The sequence below is a fragment of the Corylus avellana genome, chromosome ca8, assembly GCF_901000735.1.
Source record: "Corylus avellana chromosome ca8, CavTom2PMs-1.0".
NCBI classification, from domain to species: domain Eukaryota; kingdom Viridiplantae; phylum Streptophyta; class Magnoliopsida; order Fagales; family Betulaceae; genus Corylus; species Corylus avellana.
In genome coordinates, this window is record NC_081548.1 from 15,465,534 (window position 1) to 15,478,929 (window position 13,396).

Consider the following 13,396-nt stretch of genomic DNA (forward strand, 5'->3'; position numbering starts at 1 on the left):
TTTTTTTTTTTTTTTTTTTTTTTTCGAAAATTTACTCTTGGGTCAATCAAAATGCAAGAAAAATCTCTGTCATCAGAATTTTGTAAATGCCGTTAGTCCCTTCTAAACGTTGCGTTTTTGGAATGCTCGATTAGGCAAAAATATTGATCCTACGTGTCCAAGTGTACTCGTAGGATCAAAACTCACCGTTTTGGGTGTTCCCAAAACGGTGAGTTTTGGAAACTTGGTGGTTTTATTTTGAAACCCCCAAGTCATATTTCTTCTCCGACGAAAAAAAACGGACAAGAGAATCCCAGCCATACCCACCGATCGACGCAGAGGTTGAACGGAGACTCATTGACGCACCCATCGACAGCTGAACGGACACCCACCAACGCACCCATCGATAGCTAAACGGAGACCCACTGGCGCGACAGAACCACCGTCGAGCCTAGCGGTTCGGCGTCCAACCTGAATTGCGCGTCCACCCATTTCTGCCCTAGAACCGAGACCCATCGACCAGCAACCCATCCAAGGTATTTCTCATAATTTTTTTGTGGTTTGTGTTGGTCTAACAAACCCTGCCACCCCTTAGGGTTGTAATTACTCTCAACCCTCTCTATGACTCACAATCAAATGTCAAAGGACAAAACACGACAAACATAAGTTATTATGGACAAAGCCATTACACCCCAAAAGTTCACAAAAATAATGGAATTCATATTCCATTTGAACCACAACCAATATGGACCACACCCGCTGCCAACAATGCAATAAAGTATGTTTTGTAAGATTCCAACACAGATTATATTGTATATATAAATCCAACATAGATTCGACAAAAATTTTGGGGATGGGGGTTTCGACAAAAATCTTCCAATACAGCAAAAGCTTCCTAAAACTATAAGAAAATGCTTCCACACTATTAGACCAACACAAACCACAAAACCATTATGGGAAATTACCTTGGATGGGTTGCTGATCGATGGGTCTAAGCTCTAGGGCAGAAATGGGTGGACGCCAAATTCAGGTTGGACGCCGGACCGCTAGGCTCGGAGGTGGATTCGGTCGCGCCGGTGGGTCTCCGTTTAGCCGCTCCATGGGTCAATGGGTATGCCTGGGATTCTCTCGTCCGTTTGTTTCATCAGGATGAAATATGACCTGGGGGTTTCAAAATAAAACCCCCAACTTTCCAAAACTCACCGTTTTGGATGTTCCCAAAACGGTGAGTTTTAATCCCACGTGTACACTTCGACACATAGAACCAACATTTTCGCCTGATCTGACATTACAAAACTGCACTGTTTAGAAGGGACTAACGGCAGTTACAAAATTCTAACGATAGGAATTTTACTTGCATTTTGATTGACCTAGAGAGTAAATTTTTGAAAAAGAAAACTTATGGACTATTTAATTTTAGCACGTTGACTCAGAGACTTATGATATATTTACCCCTTAATAAATAATATAGAATACCAAAATTATTAATGTATAGTACTTAATTATAAGTATGTATATATATTACTAGAACTTGTTATTATGTGTATATACAGTAAATTATATATATTAGTCGCGCTAATATTATTTGCGAACGTTAAACGATCGAGTGTAGTTTTATACTGGTATGTTAAACGAATGTTCAACTTGTTCTATTGCATGAATGCAATACATATGCAAGCTTTAATAATTTCTAATTTTCGTAATTTTGTTCTTAGCTCGTGTTAGTATTCGCACGAACGTTAAACGAGCGAGCGGAGTTTTATTAAACGATCATTTTATGTATTGATCGTTCAATAATTGAGTTAATTAATTAAATATTTACAAAATGGTGACGTGTCGATGCATATTACATGCCATTCTTTAGTAATGTGTCAATTTGACACCTTACCATTTGGTAACTTGTTAAGGTAACATGTTACACTTTTGGTAACGTGTCATAATGAAAATCAACTTTTTGAAAAAGCTAATCCATGCATCCAAAGCCAGAAAAACTTTAGCAGATACAACTATATCACACAATTTGCTCCTTTTAATGATAACTATTCAAAACCTTGGATCTTTTTGTTTATCATTCTGAGAAAAGAAGTTCCCACCCGACACCAAAAGGTCAAGGGAAGGCAGGCTTCCAGGCCTTTCCAAGTCCCACCAACACACAGTCACCCGTCACCTCTGAACTATGCTCGGCAAGTTGTACACAGAGAGATAATCAAATCCATAGAATTCAAAGGTTCGTCCAGTTTTCTTACCAAATGCTTTTAGTTATCAAAAAAAAAAAAAACAGTTCGTTCAGTGGCCTTCAATGCAAGATGAACTTTTTCTAGCAACCTTTTGTTTTTTTTTTGGTCAATCAGTTTTTTTATAGGCCACGTGATAATGGATAATCTTTGCCCTCCCCAATCCAACTGCACCCATGGATTAAACCCAAGACTACACCTTACAGAAAGAGGGAGGCATGCACAAGGCCAAAAGGCCTAGCAGTTTTTTCCAGAGACTTCTCTGAACAAAATTCTGGTTCTATTATGAAATCATGAATATCATGATGTAAAAGTTCATCAAACAAAATGGGGAAATCAAATATTACATGTACCTGCAAGTCATCCATCACAGTTGGGTATGCATCCTTAAGATCAATGACAGCAATGCCCTCTGGTTTTTTCCTTATTAAGTAAAGAAGCTGACTCTTTTCCTTTAGATCATGCTTAGACAGTAGACCAAGTGACAAGTCAAAATGTTACCCACCATGAAAGAGGTATAAGGAAAAAACTAAATACAACTTAAATACTAAATCGAAAAAGTTTATTAGTCCATGAAGTTCTGCGGCTACGTAAGTTTAATGTTACCTTGTAAGAGAAACGCTTCCCATCATAGTGCACTTTCGGGTTATTCCTCAAACTGTCAAAGACAGCTTTGTTGGCATTCGCGTCAACATAACATGATTCATTTATTTGCTCCAGTGTGAAGGCTTGCCTTGTCTGCAAATACAAACAACATTCAACTGGTGATAATTAACATTAACCTGGTCCAACCAGGGCAATGTAACTCATGTTGACTTCTATTGATTTGATATACCCCGTTATTACAGTAAATAAAACTACAATACAAATTGCCCACAAACATCTATAATTTATAATTACCTTCAATTCAAAGTACAGCTGTCTATCAAGTATTATCAGTTTCCCCTTAAAATCATGCCATATAAACAAGGTTTTGAGTTTCCCCAATTAATTGCATAAAAAAAAAGGTCCCAGTTTGATGAATGTGGATAACTATAACTATTTCTTTTGCAGTAAACACACAACTTTTAAATCATTTCAGCAATGAGCATTGCGAATAACTAGAGCATTAGGCAATACGTATGTATAGATAAAGGCAGGAAGAATTCGGTTTAAACCTCCAGTAGCAGATCTACAACACGCTTGATCTGAGCTCCTACAGGGCTTTCCAAATGCTGTTGATGTGTTGGAAGTCTCTCTGTATCATTTGAAAATTTAACGGCAGGAGCAGGGGTTCTTGCATTGGCTGAGAGTGCTGCAGCTACAGGTGTGGATTTCTGAATTGTGGACTTATTAGCTGCTGCAATGCTCGTTGACTGGCACTTCTCTTGCTGCTTCTTGAATTTATCTAGGGGAAACCCATGAACTATCTATCAATTTGCACTTTTAATCCCAATGTTTAAAAAGTGACACTTTACCCCCCCAAACTTCCAAATTGTTGCAATTTGACAATTCTGACTTTTTTTTTCCCTCCCAAAATGCCCCCATCCCAAGTTAATAATACTAATAATAATAATAATAAACTAAAAATAAATAAAACTTAAAAAAAAAAAAAAAAAAAAAAATTAAAGGGTGGTGCCACCCCAGACCGGCCACCCCTTAATTTTAATTTTTTAATTTTTTAATTTTTTTAAACTTTGGATGGGGGCATTTTGGGAAAAAAAAAAGTTAAAATGGTCGAATTGCAACAATTTGAAAGTTTGGGAGGGTAAAGTGTCACTTTTTAAACATTGGGGTTAAAAGTGCAAATGAGTGGATTTGAAGTATATTTTTTTCCATTTATCTAACTTTTCTTGTAATGCCATCTAGACAAGAAAATGTTAGCTTTTTTAGTAAGAGCTACTCATACCCACCATTAATATTTAAGAATATAACAAAATATGGGATTTCAAGTACAAGATGGTAAAAGATAAGAATTAAATTGAAATCACTGAATGGCCAAAATTGACTACAAAACATAAATACTCATGTCATAATTCAGGAAGAATTAACAGCTAATAATCAAGAGATTACCATAATTTACTACGAAAACTGCATGCTCACACAAGCATATGTCTACTAGACACACAAGTAACTCTGAAAACTCTCAATTTGTGCGTAACATAAATTTCATGAAAGAAGTAGAAATAACAAGCCCACTGAAAATCTATACGCAATAAACATTCCAATAGTTCTCCCTACATTAATCTCTAGCCTGTAAACGGCTTACTGCAGAACATGTGCAATAATTTCACCACCATGTACAGTGCACAAAGGACAAAATGTAACTAAGAAAATGAGTATCCAATTTCGATTATACAGAGCAATTAGTGATCAGACAAAACGCTTTACTCATTGATCAATCCTTAATCTAGTATGAAGAAAAAAAAAATTCAAATCTTTCCTAAAATTCATCACTAATGTCAAAAATCAATCCGAATTATTTGTTACAGTTGGGGCTAAACCGTTCTCTTTGATAACATTTTACATAATTGCAAGTCTGCTAACACTAGCCTGAATATTATTCAAATATAACAAACCAGTCCACATTGATATTTAGAGTCTCCTACACAGGTTCCCAATTCTAATGACTCAGCAGAGCCCCATAAACAATAGACATACTTTATTTATTTATTTTTTATTTTTATGTTTTATTATTAATTTTTTTTATAAGTAATGAAGAATTGAAGATATCATTAAAAGCCTAAGGTTGCCCAAGTACACTAGAAGTATACATTTGAAAATACCTAACTAGAAGCAACGGACGTACTTGAAGACACCTAAAAGAACTTCCAAGAATTGACCAAAAAGGAAACAAAATAGATGATAGTTCCAGTTAAAAGAAGTTCACTTAAAATTCAACATCCCAAAATAGACATTGAAAGAATTTACATGATATCAGTTTGAGTGAGCCAACTTCAACCATTTTTCACCAACGAAGCACAAAAATCTTACATAACATTCAAACCCAAGTTTTTCAAACAAAGAAAAACGCATTTGATTCCCTCTGAATCTTGAATTAAACCTAATTTAAACGGACAAAAACTTTAGCTTCACTAGTAATGCAAGTAATAAGTCATTGGGCTGCGAGTCATCCATAGCACCTGTCCCACCAGTCATGTCTTCCGAGGGCTGTGTCTCACTGTCATCCGTACCTGCTCTAGGTTAGCCGTATAGCCGCTCCACATGGCCATGAGAACTCAGCCCTAACTCACTGCACGTCAGCCAGCGAGTTGGATGAAAAGATGCATCTATGTCATAATACTTTAGTGCGTCACCTTTAGCGGCTTCTTGGTTCACAATTTCTTCACCCCCTTGAACTACGACCTGAGGCAATTGTCTTCCCTGATTTCGTGCATGCCGAATAAATCACACAACATTGCGTGCATGTCTCCACCCTGATTTGCGCTTGCACCGGCATCTGCGGCCGGGCGATTCGAATTAGAGCCTATACCAGGACCCTGTATATGCTTTTCACCGTGATAGTACTAGAGTGTGTATTCCGACATTATTCCTTTACCCCCTGTCAAGTGGTTGAATACGAAACCTGGTGGGTAGCGCCGGTTATTTCGACAAATCTTATAAGGGCAATAGACGAATCCATTAGGGGGCTCTATAGTTACTAACTGCAAACTCCACGAACAATCTACACCCGTCTCTGGATTTCCTTGTACCCCTAAACTTTGTCATCCAACTCTTGTCCATTTTTTCTCTACGTACATTAGGAACAAATATATAAGACTTAAAAAATATAAACATAATTTCAAGCACATGCATATATATAAACCTAATTTCAACCACATAAAAAATATAAACCTATACAATTAATTAACAAATATAATAAATATTCATGGATATTTATGCATTTGTTATATATGGGGAGCCTAAATAAAATAAAAGTAGGTTAGTTATTTAATTAACAAATATATCCAGTATTCATGGATATGCATTTGTTATATATGGGGATAGTACCAAAGTGTGTATTTTTAACATTTACCTAATCTAATTAATCTAGAAAAACCAAAAATAAAATAAAATAAAATAAAATACTCAATCCAAATTTAAATGCATTTTTGGTGGAGACCCTAAACAAAATAATTCTAACTAGCTGTAGTAGTGTGAGGATCATCTTTCAATAAACCCTCCTCCAATTAGTATTAATTGTAGTTTTAATTAATTTCATATATATATAGTCAATTCACATAAGTTTGTGTCTCTGAATATTTTATTGTGTTGCCAACTCATATTTCTACTTAAAAAACACTTAAGAAAAGAGTATCTCTAAAGCATATTAGAATTGTCCTAAACCTTTTCTACTCCCTTGTCTGACAAAAGGGTGTATGCAGATCTACAGAAGAAGCTTTAACATGAGACAACCAAATAGATTACTTTGAGCATAGAGATTAATCTTGGCATGTGGAGGTAACAACTACCATATGTTGACTTTAGCAAATATTATGTATATCATTAATGATTTTGTTGATAGGTGCAGGAATTATTAATTATCCGATCCAACTTGTGTATATATGCACCAATATGGAATTAGTCTGTCTACATAACATCCAGTGCAAATATATATATATATATATATAAGATGTCACTGCATGCGTAGAAAACCCAGAGATGAGCAACTATAAATACCCCACAACCTTACCTTAAACCATCCAAACAACAGAAAAACCACAAACTTCCATAAATAAGCATCAACGAATTGCAGAAACAAGTCAACAAACATGACGAAGAGGTAATTTCATCTTTAACAACATGTTTTAATATGAACCTCAGAAGTCAGATGTATATGATTATATATCGTAGTAAGTAGTGAAACATCGATCCTTAATTTCTTTGTTTTTGCATTTGTTTCAAACTTTTTTCTTTAGGATTGCAGTTGTTACGGGGGCCAACAAAGGGATAGGATTTGAAATATGTAAGCAGCTAGCTTCAAATGGGGTGGAGGTGATATTAACTGCTAGAGATGTGAAGAGGGGAAATGAAGCTGTTGAAAAACTCAAGGCTGCTGGATACTCCGATGTGATTTTTCATCAACTTGATGTGGGGGACAAGGCTAGCATTTCTTCTTTTGCAAATTTCATCAAAACTCAATTTGGGAAGCTTGACATATTGGTACGTAATCCAACTCTCCGATACTTGTGATCAGGTGTACATGTAATTAGTTGTCTGTATTGCATGCATGGGTGGCTAACGTGACCGGATACCGTAGATAAGCCTTATACTGATTTGTATACAAGGCCGGCCCAACCGCTAGGCGAGTTAGGCCGGCGCCTAGAGCCCCAATTTCATAAGCTCAAAAAAAAAAAAAAAAAAAAAAAAAAAAGCATAAAAATTTAAGACCCTCAACATGCTTAAAAAAAATATTATTACTTGTTTATAATATCAAGGCCCTCAACATGCTTTCTTAAGGCCTTCAACGTGCTTTAAAAAAAATAATATTATTTTTTTTATAATATGGAGGTCCTAGCATGCTTTCTGCAGAACGACCACAAGGCCCTCAACATGTTTAAAAAAATATATATGTTATTTGTTTATAATAATGAGGCCCTCAACATGCTTTAAAAAAATAATTTTATTTTTTTTATAATATTGAGGCCCTCAGCATGCTTTTGCTGCACAACGACCACAACTCACAAGGCCCACAACATGCTTCCTTAGCTGTACAGTAAAAAATAGAACAATAAAACCACAGCTCAGTTTTATTGTTATATATACATATATATCGTGTTTGTTTAATTTTTTTTAATATTTTTAATCAAATATTTCTACCAAAAAATATGTATCTGGATATGAAAAACTTAAAAAAAAAAAAAAAAAAAAGTAGTAGAAAAGCTGACAAAGAGGAGCTCTAAATAAATTTGTTATTAGCAATAAACAAAATATAGATGATAATTTAGGTGAAAAACTTGTAAATAAACAAGAAATTCATCAAAAAGAACTAGAAGATAATGAAAATACTATTGACATATCTAAGTCTATTGGTACAAATATTTGAATAGTATCTAACTCTATCCCTTTCCTCATTTGAATAGGGAAAAAAAACTCTATTGATACAAACATTTATGACCCAGGCCAATAGAAAAATATTGATGCAAAATTAAGGGATTTATTAGTAGAAAATGCCAATAAGATAGTAATATAGATTTTCCTTAAGATGAGAACTCTAAGCATTTTTTTAGTACATATTATATACGGAAATTATCAAATGGGGAGATGCATAATAGAAAATGACTAGTTTATTCAAAAGATTTAGATAGAGTATTTTGGGGAGAATAATCATTTTTAAATAAAACTATAATAACAATAATATTAAAATAAATATTATTTAATTAATATTTAAATATTTTAAAAATAAAGCTTCATTTAAAAGTTTCGCCTAAGGCCCAAAAAATCATTGGGCCGGCCCTGTTTGTATAGTCTAGACACCTTCTTAAGTAGGTAAGGGAACACCTATCCTCTTATATTAACTTCCCGTATTGTATGTTCTGATCCTTGGTAAGACACTTGATTTTTATGGAGAATATGACTTTGACTTGTAGATGGGAATATTAAAATTCATTGGGATGTGTATTTCCTATTGCTTGACTAGGCTGCTTTTCCAAACTGTTCATAGTATGGAAAAGAAAAACGAAAAAGGATAAGTATGGATGAGCCCTTATATATCCAATAGTCTAAGGAAGATTAATTATATAGATACCTTTCTAATCAGTCTATACTTTTGAATTAAGATGAAATCATGTAATCTTTTTTAGATGAAAATAAAGTCATGTAGTTTACCATTAATGGTAGTGGTTCAGTGGTCTCAATAAGATTCTCCAAATGGTTTTAGATATGTACTAAGGTAAGACTAACTCCTGAAAAAAGAATTATCAATCCTATTAGTATTAGTTGCTTTTGGTCCCACTAATTTTTTGATGGAACTGAGTCAGGTTATGATTCAGTCGGACTTAAGAGATAATATGCGGTTCCCATTGTCTTGGTCCCTCCATGTACGGCTCTCAGCGAGTAGCGACTACTATAGTCATACTTAGATAGAATAGCCATAAGTGATCTCCTCCACCGGCTTTTCTGAAAAGGAAAAAAAAGTCATTTGCTTGGTGAAAAATACAGACCAATAACTATGCGAAGTCTTGTTCTTATCCCCCATTTAGTACTCTAATATTGAAATTATTTTAAATTGCAGATAAACAATGCAGGGATTGCTGGATCCGTAATCAACGCAGAAGATCAAGAGGGCTTAATACAAGGGTATTATGAAGTAAGTTTCCCAATGTAATATAATCTCTATCAGCATTTTAAATTTAGAGTATAATCCAGAAATTTGAAATACTTAATTACTGCAAGATAATGTGTTTAAGTGGAAATGTAGACTATAATATATAGTTTAATGGTTTCCTTCCCACACTGTAGGAAAGAAAGTCTCATTAATGCAAAAAATAAAAATAAATAAAAGGACAAAGTTTTACTTCAAAACAAGAATGAAGGAAATTCCTCAAATACAATTTATTAAATTAACATATGTCTCTTAGATCGAGTACAATATTCTTATATGCGTTTTCACATGCACTAAGGACAAATACCACATACTTGGTTAATTTTTTGAGAAAATTACAAAATTAGTCATTGTGGTTTACCTGATTTGCAATTAACCTCCAGTGGTATCAAAATGAATTTAGGGATCCCTAAGGCGTACCAAAAAGACAATTTACTCATTACAGTCAAATTTCATCAACTAATTTAACAGATTTTGATAATGTAAATACGTCAGAACCAATAAAATTGTGACACGTGTTATATTTAAGTTGATGTCACACTAACGAAATCTGTTAAGTCAGTGAACGAGTAAATTATTTTTTTGGCATATGTCAGGGATCTCTGAGTTCATTTTGATACCAAAGAGAGCTAATTTGCAAATCAGGTAAACTACAAAGACTAAGTTTGCATTTTTCCCTAATTTTATTAAAAATGTGAACAAATCAATTTTAGTTTAGATTGGGTTAATCCGAAAGAAAACTTTGTCCAAAATAAAATAGTATTCAAATGATTTCAAACATATATGCTACATCATTTACCACTGCATACGATGATACAGGTTGCAGGTGGAAATCGTGGATCCTTGGAGAAAGTTTTCAAGCAAACATTCGAAACTGCCACGGATTGTATAAGAACAAATTATTATGGGATGAAGCTAGTGAGCAAAGAACTAATTCCACTTCTTCAATCATCCAATTCTGCAAGAATAATAAATGTCTCCTCCTCCTTGGGACAGTTAAAGGTACAACATTATTATATCATTAGAGAGCGCGTTTTAAAAAATTGCGGTGTGTTTTCAAATCGTGGGTAAAATGGTGCATTTTTTTTGAACGCATTATTTTCAAATTGAACATTTTAAAATCATTATTTTTTAATTGTACCTTTTGAAATTGCAAACTCAAACGAACTTTATATATCAGAAAGTAGAGACTTTTAGTTATGTCATAGGTGCTAATTAACAACAATGGAATTGCAGCATATCCCAAATGAGAATACAAGGAAGGAGCTAGGAGATGTAGATGGCCTCACAGAAGGAAAAGTGGACAAGGTGGTGGAAGGGTTCCTAGAAGACGTCAAGGAGAATTTGATACAAGTCAAAGGCTGGCCGACAAATTTGTCTGCTTATCTTGTCTCCAAGGCAGCTGTGAATGCTTTTACAAGGGTTCTTGCTATGAAGTATCCCAACATTGCCATTAACTCAGTTTGTCCGGGCTATGTCAAGACAGATATTAATCACAACACCGGAGTCTTGACTGTTGAAGAAGGAGCTAAAAGTCCTGTCACACTAGCTTTGATGCCTGAAGGTGGACCTTCCGGCCTATTCTTTTCTCAGACGGAAGTGTCAACCTTTTAAGTGATAATTGGTGCAATACGATGCAGTTGTTCATTTTCATGTCACATTTTATAGTCGTAGTTTCTCCGGTTCTTGCAGTTGTTTTACTTTTCAGTACTTACATTGATTAAGAGTTTTCTATATATGTTACGTCCAGTGAATGAGCATTGAATAAAAGTTTTCTGGTTCTTGCAGTTGCTGTATCCTTCTCTTGCATGCACGCACCACGTACAGCTCCCGCTGTAAAAATAAATTAAAGGGAAACAAAATAGTGATGATAATTAAGTAGATGCTTCATATTCATTAATTTATTCAAAAAGTTTGATATTTTTGTTTGGTTCATCTGCAACTTTGTTCAATCGGAGTTTGTGGACAATTGCTTCTACTTGCAAAATTAGTCCAAACTGAAAGACTCATCTACAACCTCATTCGAATGGGGTTTACAGAAACGGGGTTCTGTCTGTTTGTTTGCAACCTCATTTGAATGAGCTTTGCAGACAAGTGGTCCTATACAAGAAAGAGAAGGAAAAATATTTCATTTTATACTTCCATTACTTGAACCCCAAATTAATTGGGGTTTGCCGTCCTACATCACCCTTATTGGTTTCCAACTTGTTAGCAATCCGAGCACCTAAGTGCATGAAATCCTCATTCTATAATAAACAAATATGCCAATCGATTCTTAACTGACATATCTTCTCATTTGAGCTTAAACTGCAATCATAAAATTAACATTGACCTGAAATAAATATATTAGCTAGGGAAGTGGCTAGGTAGAGCATATAGATATTAACATATTTGTTAACTAATTACTATTTATCCCGAAAAATTAAATTAATAACAAAAATAATAAATTTAATTACTTAACTAATATTTAACACTCCCATGAAGTGTGGGCCTTAACACCTCCTTAATACATTTATGGTACACACCCATCTTCTCCCTCGATCAAGGGATGACCCCTCTCTCTCTCTCTGTCTATCGCCCCTCAAGCCAAAGTCGACACTGACTTAAGCTTTAGAGTATCTTCGATATCTTAAATGAAAGCTTAATTACTGAAATTGACGCCTTGGATCCCAGCTTTGCAGGTGATCATCATCAACCCAGTCCGTAAGTGCATAATTTGGGATCTAACAGATTTCTTTGTACAGATTCAAATTCCTCTGTTATGAGGATTACCATATCTAGTAATTGTATAAATATATGATGTCTACAACAAAGGCTGGTTTTTGTTACTTTAAACATCACGGACAAGTCTCCGATTTCAGCCACTTCCTCTTCTCCATACATTAGAGAGATGAGTGGAAATAAGGGACAAAAACATCAAACCCACTAACACAATTTATAATACATTTATGATCTGAAAAGGAACGTGCCTTGACATTGGCCACAAAACTTTGGGTTATTTTAAATAATATAAATTATTAATTAGTTTAATCATGATATCAACTTGTGCTGGAAAATATTTTGTAGCGATATCCTATAAAATTCTAACTCTAATTTGATTAACTTTGTACTAAACACATTATTAAATTACAAAATTACTTAAAATTTTGAGTCACGCCCATTATTAACTTACAAATAAAATTGATAACCTAAATCAAACTACTAATCTAAATCAAACTAACAGACCCAATTCTTTATTCTTTACAAATAAAATTGAATAAAAGTTTTCTATGCTATGTATTGTGAATGAATAATGCTACATATTGCATCTTTATCCAGCTATGTATCTCACTAAGCTGATGTGGCTTGAAACACTAGTGTACCCTATGCTCATTTCTCGTTTTTCATTTGACAATTCATATGTCATATTGAACTCCAAAGAGAGGGAGTAGCAGATGAACCTCACAGCCCCGACTCTACGAGCGTGTCTAATTTGCTAGTAATTCGAGCACCTAAATGCAAGAGATGCTCATTATATAATGAAAATTCTATATACGACTCCAAATGACACCTATTCTTAATGTATAGGTGTTTCACACAATATTATGCGGAAATAGATCTGACCTAACAAAATAATAATTAATAAAAAACATATATGCAATGAACAGTAAAGAACACAGATATTTTGGTTACGAAGAGGAATTCAATTAGAGAACTCTCTAATTGTAAAACCTCTCTGGGGTAGCCATACCCAGGAAATCAACTAACTCAATAAAAGAATAAAGGATTACAAGACGTTCACACTTACAAAACCTTTGCAATTAACACGATCTTGTATAAGACAAGCGACCCACTTGCCTTCTACCGCAATAGCCCTTTCCAGCTGGCACAATCCTTCTAC

At 34.4% G+C, this 13,396-nt stretch overlaps 2 protein-coding genes across 2 annotated transcripts; one reads left to right on the forward strand and one right to left on the reverse strand.

Annotated features, from left to right (window-relative positions):
- Positions 1 to 2,413: 2,413 nt before the first annotated feature.
- On the reverse strand, positions 2,414 to 5,425 carry LOC132190939 (uncharacterized). The gene is made up of 4 exons (XM_059605966.1): positions 5,387 to 5,425; positions 3,371 to 3,622; positions 2,820 to 2,951; positions 2,414 to 2,677 (listed from the first exon to the last, which is right to left on the reverse strand). The coding sequence occupies exons 1-4, from the start codon at positions 5,423 to 5,425 to the stop codon at positions 2,414 to 2,416; spliced, it is 687 nt and encodes a 228-aa protein (XP_059461949.1).
- Positions 5,426 to 6,964: 1,539 nt separating this feature from the next.
- Positions 6,965 to 11,130, forward strand: LOC132190940 (salutaridine reductase-like). The gene is made up of 5 exons (XM_059605967.1): positions 6,965 to 6,975; positions 7,112 to 7,355; positions 9,427 to 9,501; positions 10,336 to 10,518; positions 10,753 to 11,130. The coding sequence occupies exons 1-5, from the start codon at positions 6,965 to 6,967 to the stop codon at positions 11,128 to 11,130; spliced, it is 891 nt and encodes a 296-aa protein (XP_059461950.1).
- Positions 11,131 to 13,396: the final 2,266 nt, after the last annotated feature.

Bases quoted from the DNA above. Each gene is read 5' to 3' on its own strand.
- LOC132190939 (XM_059605966.1), bottom strand. From the start codon at position 5,425: ATGGCCATGTGGAGCGGCTATACGGCTAACCTAGAGCAG. The intron at 2,952-3,370 runs GTTTAAACCGAA...TTGTATTTGCAG, and splicing joins TTGTAGATCTGCTACTGGAG to ACAAGGCAAGCCTTCACACT. The intron at 2,678-2,819 runs GTAACATTAAAC...CTACTGTCTAAG, and splicing joins GGAAGCGTTTCTCTTACAAG to CATGATCTAAAGGAAAAGAG.
- LOC132190940 (XM_059605967.1), top strand. The intron at 7,356-9,426 runs GTACGTAATCCA...TTTAAATTGCAG, and splicing joins TTGGGAAGCTTGACATATTG to ATAAACAATGCAGGGATTGC. The intron at 9,502-10,335 runs GTAAGTTTCCCA...ACGATGATACAG, and splicing joins TAATACAAGGGTATTATGAA to GTTGCAGGTGGAAATCGTGG.